We start from the raw sequence: 18901 nt of genomic DNA, 5'->3' as shown, positions 1-18901 counted from the left end.
CCTCCCCCCCTAAAAATATATCCTTTCGAGGCCCATGATTGAGCCATGACTTACTCCCCTATCTTAAAAATAGATTTAAATCGTTGGGTCTAGTTAAAACCTGTATGGACTCCATTACCTAGGCATGCGAGAAAAAAAAAAACGAGGAACTGATATTTGCTAGAATTTATTTATGTAACATACCTGACCTAACCTAACCAACCATTTACTTTCACAGCAACAAAAAAGAAAAATAATAATAAAATAAAATAAAAATTAATGTACCATGTTTTTATAACGGACTAAAAAGTATAAAATAATTTCTCTAATCCTTAGGAAGGATAAAACATATACAGATTTCTAACTTTTTCTAAATTATCCTGAAAATTTATACTTGGCAACTTTTGATAGCCATTAAAATACTTGTAAGATTGGAAACGAAAAACATGGGGCGCATGCAGCAGATAATTGATGCATTAATAGCTCAACTAACAATTTTATTGCACCGCAAATAATGTGAACCGATAATTAAGTTATTTTATTGATAGCTACTCTCTACACTCTTTATAGTTATGCATTGCATGTGCCCCATGTTTTTCGTTTCCAATCTTACAAGTATTTTAATATCTATCAAAAGTTGCCAAAAATGAATTTTTAGGATTATTTAGAAAAAGTTAGAAATCTGTATATGGTTTTATCCTTCATAAGGATTAGAGAAATTATTTTATACTTTTTAGTCCGTTATAAAAACATGGTATATTAAAAAAATATATATTACCTATTATTATTTGCTTTTTAGGGTTATGTGAATGAAATTTTGGAATTGATATTAAATACTTTGATGACGTCATTACAGAGACATGCGATAAATGTCAGATTTATTTCTGTCTTTTTTTCTTCTTGTTATATCTGAAATAGAAAAATGTCATATCTACTTACCAATAATAAATACATCAAATATAGTGAACGTAATTCTTCTTCATATTTTATTTCTGCTATTTTGTTCTCCTTTTTTTTGTTTTTGTCTTTTTCTTTTTTTCATCTTTATATCCTCCTTTTCGTTTTTCTTCTTTTTCACATTTTCATGCATTGTCATCCACTTCTGAGCTATGGTCCAAATTTCAAGTATCTAGCTCATCGGGAAGTTAGTTTAAAATCTATTACAAAATTCCACCCGAACAGACATACAAGAAAGCTAGTTAATAATAAAAAATGGTAAAAAAGCCAAATATGCACGACGAAAGCGGATTGTCCATGCGTCTGACTAGGTGACTGATATGTAATACGTTTCCACAAGCTTAAGAGGCCCTTCTAATCAGGGGTGTATGTGTGTTAGTGAGACGGGATGATAAGTACGACGCTCGCTGGTGCTTCTAGCGTGGTGTCGCCTCTAAGCGCTATACTGTGAACTGGTGCGCAGTCTTCTCGTCGTCCATAGGACAGCTGTGAAATTTGAGCCGTGGCCGTAACATTATATGGGATTGAAATGAAGTAAAGGTGTAATGCAAGTCCCTTAATTGCTTTCAAGAATCTGTGCAAGCTGTTTTACGCCTAAAAATTACTCTGAAAACACGTCTTTTAGCCATTTTAACTGTTAGAAAAATAAAGTTTAAAAACTTAATTCGAAATCAAAAGTACTTTTTGGTCCTCAGTGAATTCTTAAATGATTTTTGTAAACAGACCCCACTCGGATATATTGAATAGTATTCAAATCGCGTTGTTTTTCCTGAAGCTCTGCGCACCGCATGATTTTCTTTCTTTTTTTTCTTTTTCGTAACAACTTATATTTACGAGTTATTTATAAAATTTTAACTCGACGCCTCCCTTGCATTTGTTGTTCTGCCACAAATATTTTCAACAGATAATCACTTAGTGAAAGATCTGCAGGAAATATTTCTGGCAGAGGTCTCGAGTTAACATTTTTTTATAAATAGCACTTAAATAAAAGTAAGAATGAAAGAACGAAAAAAAATCCACATAGCGAGTGAGACCTAGCCTTAAGACTGTGCGTCTCCTTATTGCGCTCAAGTAAAGGACAAAGTTTGAAAGCTACGACTCGCTGTTAAAATTATGAAGACCGCTGTTTACAAAAAATATCCTAGTATCTGCGCAAATCTGCGGAATGTTACATTAATTTACGAATACTGAGTTTATTACTTTTGAAAACTAACTCAAGAATATGGGAATGTTGAAAAAACCTTCAAGAGCTTCCTAAGTCCACAGATAAAACTAATACATATCATTCTCCAAAGGACCTTTTTACCCTGTTTGCAACGTAACATAGTCTGCATATGGCATAGTCTATAAGAAAATCCAATTAAATTGAATACGAAGAACATTTCCTTTATTTCAAGCTATATTATTAGTTGGTAAGTCTGTAGAATTACTTGTAATTTCTAACAGAGCAGTAACCACTTTTCCCAGTATATCTGAATTGATAGTTTCATAAAACATGTTTACTGGGAACATTACCTGGGTCCTGGCTGGTAATTGCCGTAGGAGATAGTCTCTTGATGGGATAACCTTCTTTATCAAAGCCATTCACCTGAAAAACCAATAAAATAACAATATTAACATTATAGGCATAAAACCTTGGCTTATCCCAAAGGTTTATTACGAACATGAAATATTACATAATGATTTAATCAACTAATTATTTGTTTTTCTATGCTTATTGACTTTTTTTCGAATTCATAATTGCATTATATTTTTCATTGGAAGTATGTAATGTTACGAACGCAGACAGGACTGCGACGCGCGCCAGGTTCGGAGCTGGCTAGTGGCCCTCCCAGGCCACTAGCGTCACGCGCCGTGTCATGTGCCGTCCACTGTGGTAAGGCATACCACGCGTGCTGGCCGGTTGACAAGGGTCGTCGCTACCACCCTCCCCCTCCAAACCCCGCGCGACATCGTTCCTCGGCGTGTTATCTATCGCTGAGCGGCCTTGGGAATTCCGCGGGCCACCGCGTGAACGATCAACGCTATTCTCGACGCTTCGGGCGTCCGGTCGGCGCGGGATGACGTGACTCGAGACAGCTGCTCTCGTCAGTTCGAGAAGGGCGCCACAGACTACTTAAGCAGGGACGCCGGCCTCCATGGAGTTTTTGGGGCGACAGAGTGCCGCGACGGTGAGTGCCATGAGTGCTGCGGGTGCGGTGAGAGCTTGGCGACAGGGTTCCGCGGGATGTGCTGCGTGAGTTCCGTGGTGAGTTCTGCGAGGGGTGCGGTGAGAGTTCCGTGAGAGTGCGGCGAGAGTTCCGTGAGGAGTGCCGCGTGAGTCCCGCGACGAGTTTTGACGACAGAGAGGAGTGCGAACTGCGGAACTTGACAAACATTGAGTGACTTGAGAATAAACATTTTTAAGTGTGAGTGATTGGTGATTAGGCATTTTTAAGTAAGATTATTTATTATTAATGTAGAAATTATTAGTAATCAATAAATTTTGAAGTAAACATAATTTGGCTATCCCTTACGGACCCAGTAGTTTCCCCCTACATTAAATCGTAACAATATTAAATTGAAATATTTACTTTCAAATACACATTTTTTTTTGTTTCTCTTTCATGTTACGTAGCTTAGCTATGTTTTACTTTTCTAAGCTTAATATTTATTTATATTTTACAAACTTTGCGCCCTCATTTCAATCCCTTAGTGGCTTATTTTAAAAAAGTTCGAATTTTTTAATTTTACATTTTTTCATGAGATTTATTATCTCAAAAAATTGTCTTAACACAAAACCTGGATCCCCACTTCACCTCTTTAATTTTATACAGCTTTAATTTTATAAAATTCCACTTTGGTGTCTGCCAATATTTATCGGAAATCATTCCTCCAAATTTTATGTTTATAGGATCAATGGTTAAGTCAGTAATATATGTATATATGTATGTGTATAGATTTCACGAACATTCTACAAAACTCTCCGTGCTAAGAGTAATATTCTTACTCTTTTTTATTTCTCGGGTTATATTTTCCAAATTAATTACCAGCTTTCGGAGTATAGCCATAAGGTTTTTTATGAGCGTTTATTTTGTTGATGAAGAGGTGACATTGATAATATAATGGCTGTTCAGACGTTACACTAACTTAGCACAGCTCTAACTAAATCGCACGTGCCTGTCTCCATTTGTCCGACTTTAACCATTCATTCTGGGTACTTAATTTTTATCTCGAACAATAAAGCTAACATCTTTGCCATCAAATGTAACAGTAACAGAGAATAATGAAATTCATAAGGGGTATGCTTTGTTTAAAATCATAAAATATGTATAAATAATAAAAATGTTTTTAACTTAATCTTTTATATATATATATTTATTTGATCTTATATATTTATAAAAAAACTATGAAATTCCACTTTAATTTTAAGAAAATATTTTGTCCTTCCAACTTTTTTACCTGTTCTATTTATCGTTTTTAGGCAGATTTCGAAGAAAGACTACCAATTGTAGCCGTTAACACGGTGCAACATCCGGAAGATTTGTTACAGTTTTTCGTTTCATGGTCCACAGATACAAAAACTATCGTCATCTCAAAGTAATTTATTTATAAAAAAATTTTTAGAGACTCGATAACTACCGTTATTTTGCACAATTCACTTCCAAAATGATACATAAAACAAAGAAATGGAATATCTTGGACAAGTTCGCTAACGGACGAAATCCGACCAAAAGGGTAGATACGGGGAAAATATAAAAAAAGTTTATATAGGAAATATCACATCCGTATGAAGTTATTATAACTCGATAGAGTAATACCAAAAACGTTTTGTATGAATAAATCTTTGATACGACCAAACATAACTGTAAAGGATAGAAAAACGGGGGTTGGATGACAACATGTTTATAACTCCTTCATTAATCCATTTAAATTAGTTTTGGCTGAAACAATTTTTGATGAGACCTATTACTGCAAGAAGTTGAACAACTTGAAGTTGAAATTTAAAAAAAAAAATATTATAACTTCCTTTCTAAGTACACTATCAAATTATTTTCAAATTACTGTAAGACTTTTAAATATCACCAACCTTGATCCAACACAAATTTTGTACGACTTTTTATACGACTTATTAGTGCAAGGGATTAAATATAGTGTTTGGGTAACAAATAAATTCCTAACTACCTTATTAGGCATAGTATGAAATTCGTTCTTAGTTATTCAACGCTGTATGCTTTGAGTTAAAAGCATTCTAAACATATTCGCTGATGGAGTATGAGAAAATGTTTCTTTGATTTTTTTGAAATATGGAGAACATTTAGGATGTTATATACTTTAAGTTTCCAAAATGTTCCAGAAGTTTATACAATGTTCCAAAACGTTTTCAGAACGTTCCAGATGAAACAGGTTATTAAGGGCGCGGTTACACGGGAGTCTGAACTACTTCAGGTGAACATGTTCAGCTGTTGAGTGCGGTTACACACAGTCTGAACATTTTTCGTTCGAGGCCATTTCCCATTTAACTTAAACAGGTTGGCAAAGTAGTTCAGATCGACATATCTTCTACATTAGTCTCTGATTGGCTGTTTAGAATATAAACAGTGCTTTGCAGAAATTCAAGATGAAAAGTGTTCCTGGCACAAGTTCGAGTAATATTTTACCGAATGCAACAAAAAAATTCAACATGTAATTATATATATTTTGTTTTAAATTGATCCTGACCTTAATTTTCTTAAAACTGAGATAGGTACTCTCGCTCAAAAAAAAATAAAAAACAAGTTTAAAATTTTTTCTGTGCATGTTGTTTGAATTCCCGATTTGTAAAAAAAAATTGAGCAATATTAAAACACATATTTCTGCTGATAATACTGTATAAGTAAGTGAGAAAATCCCGCGTTTTCTAAATACAAAATAGAGAATATCAACAACACAGTCATTCGTTGACATAAGACAATCGGTTTTAGAGCTGAACACACTTTTCAGCAACTACCGTGTAACCGTACACTTTCAGGTTCGTAAACGTGTTTACTTAAACATGTTCACCTGAAGTAGTTCAGGGTCCCGTGTAACCGCGCCCTTAGTCTCCTTGTTTTTTTTTCATTCTTACTTTATTATTTTAAAAAATAAAACAAATAATACGTATTCATCTGAGATATATTTACAAAGTATTTATACTTATGATAGAGAAAAGTACGTTTATGAGTTTGGCTAGAAGTGTTTACTGGACAATATTATCAGCATGTCGGCCAAACTTGGAATATATTCACGTATGAAATCTAACTCGGTGAAAGCGCATTTTCTAAAGCCTTCTTAAGACTAATTAGTAATTAAATTACCAAACTATCAACAACCAGCCCACGGCCCACACGGCATCACGAAGTCTGCGACTGCACTGAACATGCAAACAAACCGTTATCTGCCGTCAAAGCGCTCTTGACCTGCCACCTTGGGTTCGGCTTACACGATCAGAACCTCTGCGGGAAGGCAGCCATGTTTCTCCGTCAAAGAGTAGTGGCTTCATGGTCACTCTGCCAAGAAATACGAGACGGATTTATTTAGAATTAATTTCATTTAGTCTCTAATTAAACGCCCAAATAAATTAAGTAATAATTATTCTTTTTTATTGACTTTTAAGTTTCGTCGACAGGGGTGATTAGTAGTATGTAAATGGGGCTCCGAGATCAGGCGCCAGGCGGTGGTGCTTGGTGCCGACCGCCATCTTGTATTGTGACGTCACGGCGGCCATCTTGGATTGTGACATCACGGCGGCCATCTTGAATTGTGACGTCACGGCGGTCATCTTGGACGAGTGTAACGTGACAATGTGCATAACGTGACACTTTTTCGTGCGTGCAGCAGGCGTAACGGGATACAGCGTAACGGGACACATCGTAACGGGACATAACGTAACGGGACAAGTAGATCACAGCGGCCATTTTGGATCTGCCATCTTGGATCCGCCATTTTGGATGACGTCATTGTGTTCTAGAAAATTCCGGTGATGTGTTTTCCGCCATTTTGAATGATGACGTCACCGTTGCAATTTTCGTTACGGTCGCCATCTTTAACTTTTTTATTTATTATCCGATTTTAACGAATTTTTTTTCTGTTCCACTGGAGGCCGCCATCTTGGATACCGGCGACTCTGTTTCTGTTGTTTGTTCCTAGATAGTGCCAGCGTCGCTCTTGATTTTTTTCTGTTCCACTGGGGGCCGCCATTTTGGATACCGTCGACTTTGTTTCTGTTGTTTGTTCCTAGATAGAACCAGCGTCGCTCTTGACTTTTTTCTGTTCCACTGAGGGCCGCCATCTTGGATACCGTCGACTTTGTTTCTGTTGTTTGTTCCTAGATAGCGCCAGCGTCGCTCTGTCTCATCACATAAGGTCGATGTTCCATTACCTACCATAGCTATTATGAACCTTATCGACATTTTAAATTTAATTTTTTATGAAAAATATATTGGAAACGCTGTGATTCGAACCATCGCAGCTCTGATCTCTAGGTTGGAAAACATACGCCTTTAACCGCTCGGCCATCGAGACATTTACCAGACCGAAGATTAAATAAGGTATATATAAAAATAACATGCATATTTGGACTTGTAATTTTTTTTAATTTAAAGTAATAATAGCACCACCTGTTCGAGACAGACCTACCATCTTGTCATTTGGCCGCCATCTTGAAAATCCATAATTTTTATGCTAGAGATGCGGGAAAAAGTTCAAAATTCATTAAATAAATTGACAATAAATATAATGATTGATTATATCGATTCCCATCCTTGGTTCAAAACCGGCGAGGGCAAAAATAAAAAAAACATCAGATCCTTCCTCCACAGAAGCCACCTACAGACCGATCTACCGTCACCAATACCAAGGTTCATATATCGTCAGCTGATATAACGCCATGTCCGCCATCTTGTCTTCATACGCTGGATACCACCATCTTGTTTTCGTCGGCTAGAGTGTGCCGATACCATGTTAGTATAATTATCTGGTCACCACACCATTGACATTGACCTTTGACCTTGACCTTGATATTTGACCTTGACCTTGAAAATTGACCTTGACCTTGAAATTTGACCTTGACCTTGAAATTTTACCCTTACCTTGAAATTTGACCTTGACCTTGAAATTTGACCTTGACCTTGAAATTTGACCTTGACCTTGAAATTTGACCTTGACCTTGAAATTTGACCTTGACCTTGAAATTTGACCTTGATATTTGACATTGACCTTGAAATTTGACCTTGACCTTGAAATTTGACCTTGACCTTGAAATTTGACCTTGACCTTGAAATTTGACCTTCACCTTGAAATTTGACCTTCACCTTGAAATTTGACCTTCACCTTGAAATTTGACCTTGACTTTGAAATTTGACCTTGACTTTGAAATTTAACCTTCACCTTGAAATTTGACCTTGACTTTGAAGTTTGACTTTGTCCTTGTCGACCATCATGGACCCGACATTTAATGTTCAGTAGATGCTACCAGGAGCTACCACCTGCTGGAGTACGTCATCTTGTGTGTGTACTCATATTATAGAGTACATTTCCATCTGGATAATTTCATTCTAACCCGCTACAGTGCAGTAAACATTTATTACCGAGGTGCCCCCGCCATCTTGAAATTCGGACGCCATCTTGAAATCATGTAATAATGCAGCTAGAAAAGCGGGAAAAAATCCAAAATTCATCAAAAAAATCACTCATTAATTAACATATCGATTCGATCCGCTCCAGTCCTTGGTTAGATCCTCGATCGTTGCAATAATGTTTAATTTTATGAAAAAATAATAACTTCAATAAGCCACGTTCAACATTCTTAAAGAGACTTTAAAACCTCTACTACCATCATCCTATAAGCCATCAAGACCACCATATTGAAAATTCGTAATAATTAAACTAAAAATTCAGGAAAAAGTTAAAAATTCATTAAATAAATTTGCAAACAATATACTGATTAATTAGGTCGTCTAAGGTCCTTGGCACGATCCTGGACGAAGCTAAAATAAATTTAATTTAAATACCAGAAAAGCGTAAGGTTCGAGAAATAAAACACCACAAAGTCGTTTACAAACATAATATTTATTACACAATTTCTATCCTACTACAGAATCACTTGCGAAAGCCAGAAAACTTATAAACATTTAGCTTTGCATAGACGTGCAACGACTACTTCTTAGCTCCAAATGCTCCAACAGCCTCCAAATGCTCCAACAGCCTCCAAATGGCTCCAACAGCTCCAAATGCCCCAACTACCTTTTCTTTCAACAGCTCCAATGATATTGGGCCACAATGCTACGAGTCTAAGAGACTACGAGGCTACAAGGCTACGAGTCTAAAAGGATCTAGCTGGTTCCGAGTTAAACATGGCTGAGACTGCATGACTAAAAGACCGCATGGCTACGAAACTAAATGTCTATGAAGCTACATGGATACAAGTCTACTCGGCTCCAACACGCAATGTACACACAGAACACACAGGAAAACGTAATGTACACACAGGAAAACGTAATGTACACACAGGAAAACGAAAAGTACACACAGGAAAACGAAAAGTACAAACAGGAAAACGAAATGTACAAACAGGAAAACGAAATGTACAAACAGGAAAACGAAATGTACACACAGGAAAACGAAATGTACAAACAGGAAAACGAAATGTACAAACAGGAAAACGAAATGTACAAACAGGAAAACGAAATGTACAAACAGGAAAACGAAATGTACAAACAGGAAAACGAAATGTACAAACAGGAAAACGAAATGTACAAACAGGAAAACGAAATGTACAAACAGGAAAACGAAATGTACACACAGGAAATCGGAACGTACACACAGTACACACAGGAAACGGAATGATCACACATACAGTAGCGGAAACACAGGCTTATTTGGAAATCAGGATACAAGAAATAAATCATACTTTTTTTAAATATAAATAATTCATTTTATTTTTCATTAGTACACACATGACAGTTAATCAAATGATTATTGAATGTAGCCAGCGTTCCGAATTTCTTACAGTATGGGCGATACTTCCACAATATGCAAGTAGTTTCCTCTACGAACAGATGCCACCATCAGTCTTAGCCGGTCAACCAATATTTTTGGATCTTTCCATGATGTGGAATCAATCTCTTCTGCCACCATCTTCATTGCTTGTTTATTATAAATATTATGATCTCTGGTGTCTTCCGTTTTAACACCATCCTCAGGGTTACTTTCATCATCTAGCCAGCGATCATCACAAGCTTGATCAGATTTATTTAATTAACACGACGTTTCCATCGCTTCGGTCTCAGGACACCACCACATTCTTCGATCTTGTCAGCTTTAGGTTCTGCATCACAGTCTATGCCTTTGTAAACAGCCTCAGAGTCACTGTAGCAATCACCGTAGAAGACAACGTCTTCACCCAGATTACTGCAAGAACTCAATATCGTTGATGTCGAAGTGTCTTCATCGCCTGTATGCTTCCATTTCAGGAGTCCACCATTTATACAAAGTATGGAGGATCTGCTAAATATAGGCTTGAATGTATTCTCACTTTTCACAGTGTTGATACCTTCATTAGTTTCAGTCTTCCCGATACCATCAACAACCTTCAATATTTGTTTCTCGTCACGATCGGCGTGCTAAGGCTTCCATCTTTTCTATATTCATAATATTATTTGTCTTTAAATCTCCGCGTCCGTGTCACTATCACAGATGTAAATCATCATCATAGCTGTCATCAATATTGTCATGAGCTGCATCAATATAACTCATTTTATGATATCGTTTCCACATTTCAGTTGTCAGTGATTTACCACAATCTATGATCTTGTGAGCTCCACTCTCATTTTCTGTAAAAGCCTATGAGTCCAGTTTTATTATTTAATCCTTCAACCCATCATCACAAACTCAATTAAATAATTGTAGTATATAGAAAAAAAAATCATCAAAGTTCCTTTCATTTAATCTTGGAAACCGTATCATCCTTTCCACCTATAGTAGGTATAGTTTCTTGAGCCCAAGAGTCTTTCATTATATATACCATGCAGTGTTCTTCAAGAGATGTAGTATACCACCATTTCTACATACAAATTCATCCTATCATTAATTTGTTTACACATTAGAAAAACCTTCACGCTATTTTTACGTGTTTTATTAAATTACCACTTGGACTAAAATAATTACCACACATAGTAATTTCTACAAAGGACACTTTGTCCAAGACATTTTAACCATAATCTGTCTGAAAACAGCCATGTCCCATCTATATCACAAAGTAAACGAGGGTTAGTGGAGATAGGTCAAACAAGTGCTAGTCACTCATAGGGTAAGAACCATGTGTTCGATACCTATCTCAGTCAATGTAGCATCTATGTATTTTTATTACCTCATGTAGAGAAATATGTTTCAATGCATACGAATTTAAACTTATTCACGTACGACTAGTCAAAAGTACATAAATTCAAGCACGCCAACCGCAAAAAAAAATTCTCAATGATAGAGGCAGAGACTTCTCGATCGAGACACGCCTACCATCACCTGCAAATGAACATTGACCCCTCGCGCGGGAATTGCAAGCTTGCAGAATGCTGCGACACTCATATGTTTTGCTCAAGACATGCATACATCTCATCACTAGCCTTCCAACTCAGTACACGTAAAACTCCAGTGAAATCATAATCCAGCATACGTAAAGTACTTTCTGGAACCACTTCAAATTATACATCACCGAACCAGAGCAGAAAATCAGCCTACGAATGTATATCTTTGCTACCTACAAAAATAAATGTGTAGCACATATACGAGAGGAGTCGAACTTTACATACCATACTCAATACTCTGATAATTATAAGCGGCAAAATATTTTAAATCATGACCCCGGCTAGTATACATTTTTTTCATGAACCCTAAATTTATGTTAGTAATCAGTACAAATGTGTGAGTAATTCGGACGAATAATCGCTTACCAAGTATCCAGAATCTTACTGTTACAGCCCAGCCAGTGCACCAGATTACTTCGAAGTGTACGCAATTGATTAACATTATTCAATTTTTTAATTTCACCTCCGTAGTGTACACCAATATATGACAGGTTACGATTTAAGACCATAGATTTCCCACAAGTATGTTATGTTTATTTCGGAAGAGTAATAAATTATTATTTTAGAAATAATAAATCAAGTTCCTATCAGATTTGCTCTAATGTTGCGGTATTACCTGTACCAGCACTTTACCAAAACATCTCCCATAAAAATCTTAAGAATGCAGATGGCATACTCAGACTGAAATAATTTTAGCAAAAAAAAACTGTCTTCAGCAGTATTGGTAAACAAAATAATACTCACAAACAAGACAAAACGGACATTACAAATCCGACCTAAATTACGTGCCACATGTAGTTTATTACATTAAGATAAACGATGTAGGTTAAGAAAAATTAATAAAAAAATTCTTTAATTCAATAATTTATTTTAAATTGTACATGCATACACAATAAAATCTGACACTGTATGTATATATATCGTATACATTTTCTCAGTCCTTGCAACATTCATTTCTATTAAAATAAATTATTATATTTCGTTTTAAGAGTGACAAAATACAACTAATTCATACAGATCACGATACATCAGATCAGGAGTGTAACACCTTAGAGGACCAGAGATGATGCTAGAAACCCATCTTTACAAAATTTATAATGTTTTTTCAAGTAAAATTTTCGTGTAACCTGTACACCGCACTTCTCACACAGAAATTTTACACGGTCAAGATTTCTTCTGCATCCATGCTTTTCATGGATGCGTGTACTTCGTACTCGCTCAAATCGTTTACCACAGTAGCGGCACTGATACAGATATTCATCGCAATTATCATCGCTTCCTCGATGTTCAACTTGCAAATGAACTTTGCTTTTACAATGCCTAATCAAATTACTTTTGTTTGTGAAATGTACACCACATGGGTCACACGGAAATGTCACACGATTAGCGTTTCTTCTACAGACATGATTTTCATGTCTTCTTGCATGTTGACGGTATTTAAAACTTTTGTCACAGTAACAGCACCGATGTTCGTTAGTCGTTCTTGAATCACCAGTCATTGAAGTTTCCATCGAGGACGAAACGAAGTTCGTAGAGTTTTCCTGTGTAGCCAGCACCACCGGCATTAAAGTCTCTCCTGCTGACGGTATCACGACTGTTGAAGTCTCCTCTTGTGATGACGTCGTCGTCGTTGCCGACGGGATCTGCACCTTCTCCGCCATAGCTGACGTCAGGGTTCCCGTAGTCGATGGTACAACATCCATCAAGTTCGTCGTTTTAGATGGTAAAGATGCCATCGAGTTCACAAGAACAGGTAATTACGCGTCTTATGCACCAGAAGAATCAAACTAGGTGATCCTTACACCGTCGTCGTCGCCAGTAACAAACTGAGCGACCTGCTGTCTAGGACTCGCTTATATACATGCACCGGTTGGAATAATACGCTAGTCAAATCAAGAACCATTTACTATAATACTCGAGTCAATACATCATCCAATGTTATTACTAAAAAAATTAGGAATTTCAAGAAATAAAAGTTTAAATTATATATACAATCAACTAATCTCTCATCCTACATACACGGTTCATTTAGACTTACTAGAAGGATTAAGAGTCTGTAATCAATGGAACTTTCAGAAACCAAACATAGTTTCAACTACTCAAATTTAAATTTTATTATGTACAGCTACACATAACCTCCAACTGACTCCAAATGTATACAACACATGACTAAAATAATTTATACGATACCGGGCTAGGTCCAAAGTCAATTATTTTTGTACCTCTCATCTACAGTTCAAGAGTCCTTCAGTGTCGATATAGCTACAGACAAGACATGTCCAGTACCATACATCTTCAAAGCCTTCAGAGTCGATCCTTGTTAAGCCTTATGACAAAAGTCTCTGAAACAAGAGTCCTACTCTATAAGTTTACTATACAATTTTATGCTTTTCATAGCACACATCGATAAATATCTTCGTAAATAACCCAACATATTATCAGACCACTAGCATTCGATTTATGCACATACAGTAGGACACCAACATATCCATCAACACAAGTCCATTATACATTAAGCTCCTCACTTATTTTCATCAGTCTACACTCAGCACACAAAAACTAAATGAAGTCAATTAACAACCTAGTATTTATATACATCCAGTCATTTAACAGCATACCGATGGCTAGTTAAATAATATTGACAGTGACCATGTTAGCTAAGTTTAAATTTATATAGGACCAGGGATCCGTTGAACCTTCAGAACCGAGCTACACATACTCAGTGCTGGATGCAAGTTAATACTACACTCATTTGCCATCACCCATTTTCCATAATCGACTCTCTATTCGACACCCATTTTACATAATCGAAACACATTTTCCATCATCGACACACAATTCAACACTCATTTTCCATCACCAACACACAATTCAACACTCATTTTCCATCATCGAAACTCAATTCGCCACTCATTTTCCGTCATCGACACTCAATTCAACACTCATTTTCCGTCATCGACACTCAATTCTACATACTCTTTCCTTCTTCAACACTCATTTTCCTTCATCTACATAAAATAAAATGTAAACTTTCCAACACCCACACACACACACATAGATATTAAAATAGTCATCCGCAACTCAATTCTTTAATGTAGAAAACACATGAACTTTATTAGGACATGAATAACGACACATTTTAATATCAATTTTTAAAATTATATTTATATCAAAAATACAAAAGTATAAAATTTCATCAGTCAATACACATTACTAACTTATTATATATACCCTGAAATTCTAAGTTCATCAAGAATAGTCCACATTTCTTTGATAACTGATACAATTTCGTCATCTTGCGAAACAAGTAAAAGTCGCAACCTGTTCGTTAACACGTTCGGGTCTTTCCACGATATATAATCAATTTCACTTGATGCCACCATCTTCTTTGAATGTTTGCTGAACATATTCTGAAAATCGTTGTAATAATGATTATGATAATTTGTATCATCATCATCGGTGCTGTTCACATCTTTATCAAACACACTGACATCTTCATCTTGCATATCCCAGTATTTCGAATTTTTTGACATTGGAGTACCATCCTTGGTATCAAGCTTACTTGCTAATTTTCCAAAAAAATATTCCAAAGTCCGTAGAAGTCTACTATAAGACGACTTGTCACTTTTTCTGGAGATGTTACTTTCATTATCTTCTACCTTACTTATATCTTCAACACCAGTTAAGCTATTTCCTTCCTCAAGACCTGGAGATATTTTAACACAATCGCTTTTAAGACTAGGTAGATAAATTTCATTGTAAGACATACTGTCCCCGAGCATAGCGTCTCCATCTACGTACTTTATCTCCTGCGCGAGCTTGGCTTTACAAGTTTTATCATGTCTTTTTAAATTCTCTCTTCGTGTCAACCGTCTTCCACACTTGCCACAAATTAGTATTTGACGGTATGGGCTTTTAACACATTCTTTCTTTTCATGTCTACGAGCATTATAGATGTTATCAAAGTATTTGCTACAGTATGTACAATGTTCTCCAGATCGAGATCGATATTTGTGTATCGTACCTTCACTAGTCTGTACGTACTCCATAATGGTTGAATAGCAACTAAAGGTATTTTTTAGGTACTTCGTATTTTCATGTATGAACATTCATCAATTATTTACGAAAAAAGATTTTTTTTTCTCATTTTGAAGAAAAAATCATGTTCCACGTAGTTTTACTACCCACCTTCATATTTCCTCATATGTTATGTTGTAAAAGCAACCAAAGTTGGTTGTAGGTTATGGAATGCTCACTCACGATCTCTTGAAAAAGGTGTACCTCCCTAGATCTCAAGAGGAAGAACATTGACCTTATTTAAAAATTAGTGAATAATATCATGGTCTAGCAAGAATCACAAGATAATCTATTCTCATATTAGCAACCATCATGTATCAGTTGTCTGTATAAGCAGTCAATGTTTTGTGTGGGATGCAGGATGCTCCCTTACGATCGCAACAGAAGGAGGGCTTCGCTAGAACACAAGGGGAAGGGAAATCTTCGTGTGTGATAGCGTTTCTCAGTTTTTTCATGACGTAGTAATCGTCTGATTAATGAACTTTTGTTTTTGCCTGATTTCCACCTGTTAAAATTCTTTTTTAAGTGTTGATTTGATAATATAACTTCGGAAATTTATACGAAACTCAGAATAAAATTACCTGTCTTAGACACCAAGAACAATACAGTTTGTCCTTCATGTTAATGCTTATCAGCTGTCTCAAAGCATATTATTTGTCTGAGTAAGGTTATTATTTTTTAAATCCACCTGATAAAAATATTGTAAGTGGTGATTTATTGACAGAATTTCACTAATTAAATGTAACTCTGAATAGAAATGACATGACTCATTAAGTAAAAAATTCTTCATGCAGAGATAGATTTCTCACAAATAATCAGGAGCACTCGGAGAAAACCATCAGATGTCTAGCCAGGAATAATCAGAAACACTTGGAGAAAGCCATCAATATATTAACAAGAATAATCAGAAGCACTCGGAGAAAACCATAAGATGTCTAGTCAGGTATAATCTGGAGCACACGGAGAAAACCACCATCATATTGTCAAGAATAATCGGAAGCACACGGAGAAAAACACCATAATATTGACAAGAATAATCGGAAGCACACGGAAAAAACCGCCACAAGTTTTCTTTCATATCATAAAATTTCAGGAAAAAATAATAAATAAAAATTAATTAATAAAAAATTAAAAATAAAATACAAAAAATACATAAAATTCTGGCTTGTACTAGAACTATATCTTTGCTCAACAATGAAAAGTTCACAAGCTAGTAGAATCTGTTTATGTATTTTTTGTATTTTATTTTTAATTTTTTATTAATTAATTTTTATTTATTATTTTTTCCTGAAATTTTATGATATGAAAGAAAACTTGTGGCGGTTTTCTCCGTGTGCTTCCGATTATTCTTGTCAATATTATGGTGTTTTTCTCCGTGTGCTTCCGATTATTCTTGACAATATGATGGTGGTTTTCTCCGTGTGCTCCAAATTATACCTGACTAGACATCTTATGGTTTTCTCCGAGTGCTTCTGATTATTCTTGTTAATATATTGATGGCTTTCTCCAAGTGTTTCTGATTATTCCTGGCTAGACATCTGATGGTTTTCTCCGAGTGCTCCTGATTATTTGTGAGAAATCTATCTCTGCATGAAGAATTTTTTACTTAATGAGTCATGTCATTTCTATTCAGAGTTACATTTAATTAGTGAAATTCTGTCAATAAATCACCACTTACAATATTTTTATCAGGTGGATTTAAAAAATAATAACCTTACTCAGACAAATAATATGCTTTGAGACAGCTGATAAGCATTAACATGAAGGACAAACTGTATTGTTCTTGGTGTCTAAGACAGGTAATTTTATTCTGAGTTTCGTATAAATTTCCGAAGTTATATTATCAAATCAACACTTAAAAAAGAATTTTAACAGGTGGAAATCAGGCAAAAACAAAAGTTCATTAATCAGACGATTACTACGTCATGAAAAAACTGAGAAACGCTATCACACACGAAGATTTCCCTTCCCCTTGTGTTCTAGCGAAGCCCTCCTTCTGTTGCGATCGTAAGGGAGCATCCTGCATCCCACACAAAACATTGACTGCTTATACAGACAACTGATACATGATGGTTGCTAATATGAGAATAGATTATCTTGTGATTCTTGCTAGACCATGATATTATTCACTAATTTTTAAATAAGGTCAATGTTCTTCCTCTTGAGATCTAGGGAGGTACACCTTTTTCAAGAGATCGTGAGTGAGCATTCCATAACCTACAACCAACTTTGGTTGCTTTTACAACATAACATATGAGGAAATATGAAGGTGGGTAGTAAAACTACGTGGAACATGATTTTTTCTTCAAAATGAGAAAAAAAAATCTTTTTTCGTAAATAATTGATGAATGTTCATACATGAAAATACGAAGTACCTAAAAAATACCTTTAGTTGCTATTCAACCATTATGGAGTACGTACAGACTAGTGAAGGTACGATACACAAATATCGATCTCAATCTGGAGGACATTGTACATACTGTAGCAAATACTTTGATAACATCTATAATGCTCGTAGACATGAAAAGAACGAATGTGTTAAAAGCCCATACCGTCAAATACTAATTTGTGGCAAGTGTGGAAGACGGTTGACACGAAGAGAGAATTTAAAAAGACATGATAAAACTTGTAAAGCCAAGCTCGCGCAGGAGATAAAGTACGTAGATGGAGACGCTATGCTCGGGGACAGTATGTCTTACAATGAAATTTATCTACCTAGTCTTAAAAGCGATTGTGTTAAAATATCTCCAGGTCTTGAGGAAGGAAATAGCTTAACTGGTGTTGAAGATATAAGTAAGGTAGAAGATAATGAAAGTAACATCTCCAGAAAAAGTGACAAGTCGTCTTATAGTAGACTTCTACGGACTTTGGAATATTTTTTTGGAAAATTAGCAAGTAAGCTTGATACCAAGGATGGTACTCCAATGTCAAAAAATTCGAAATACTGGGATATGCAAGATGAAGATGTCAGTGTGTTTGATAAAGATGTGAACAGCACCGATGATGATGATACAAATTATCATAATCATTATTACAACGATTTTCAGAATATGTTCAGCAAACATTCAAAGAAGATGGTGGCATCAAGTGAAATTGATTATATATCGTGGAAAGACCCGAACGTGTTAACGAACAGGTTGCGACTTTTACTTGTTTCGCAAGATGACGAAATTGTATCAGTTATCAAAGAAATGTGGACTATTCTTGATGAACTTAGAATTTCAGGGTATATATAATAAGTTAGTAATGTGTATTGACTGATGAAATTTTATACTTTTGTATTTTTGATATAAATATAATTTTAAAAA

At 35.6% G+C, this 18901-nt stretch overlaps 1 protein-coding gene across 1 annotated transcript in view; it reads right to left on the bottom strand.

The window, feature by feature from the left end:
* Positions 1–18901, bottom strand: part of LOC134546339 (hemicentin-1-like) — a 345137-nt gene that overhangs the window by 264478 nt on the left and 61758 nt on the right. Inside the window, exon 6 of the mRNA XM_063389116.1 lies at positions 2452–2524. Coding sequence (XP_063245186.1) covers positions 2452–2524 — 73 coding nt within the window. The remainder of the gene's footprint in view (positions 1–2451; positions 2525–18901) is intronic.

This window comes from Bacillus rossius, chromosome 1 (genome assembly GCF_032445375.1).
Source record: "Bacillus rossius redtenbacheri isolate Brsri chromosome 1, Brsri_v3, whole genome shotgun sequence".
NCBI classification, from domain to species: Eukaryota; Metazoa; Arthropoda; class Insecta; order Phasmatodea; family Bacillidae; genus Bacillus; species Bacillus rossius.
The sequence above is the reverse complement of the archived record's forward strand: the minus strand, read 5'-3'. Positions and strand labels throughout refer to the sequence as shown.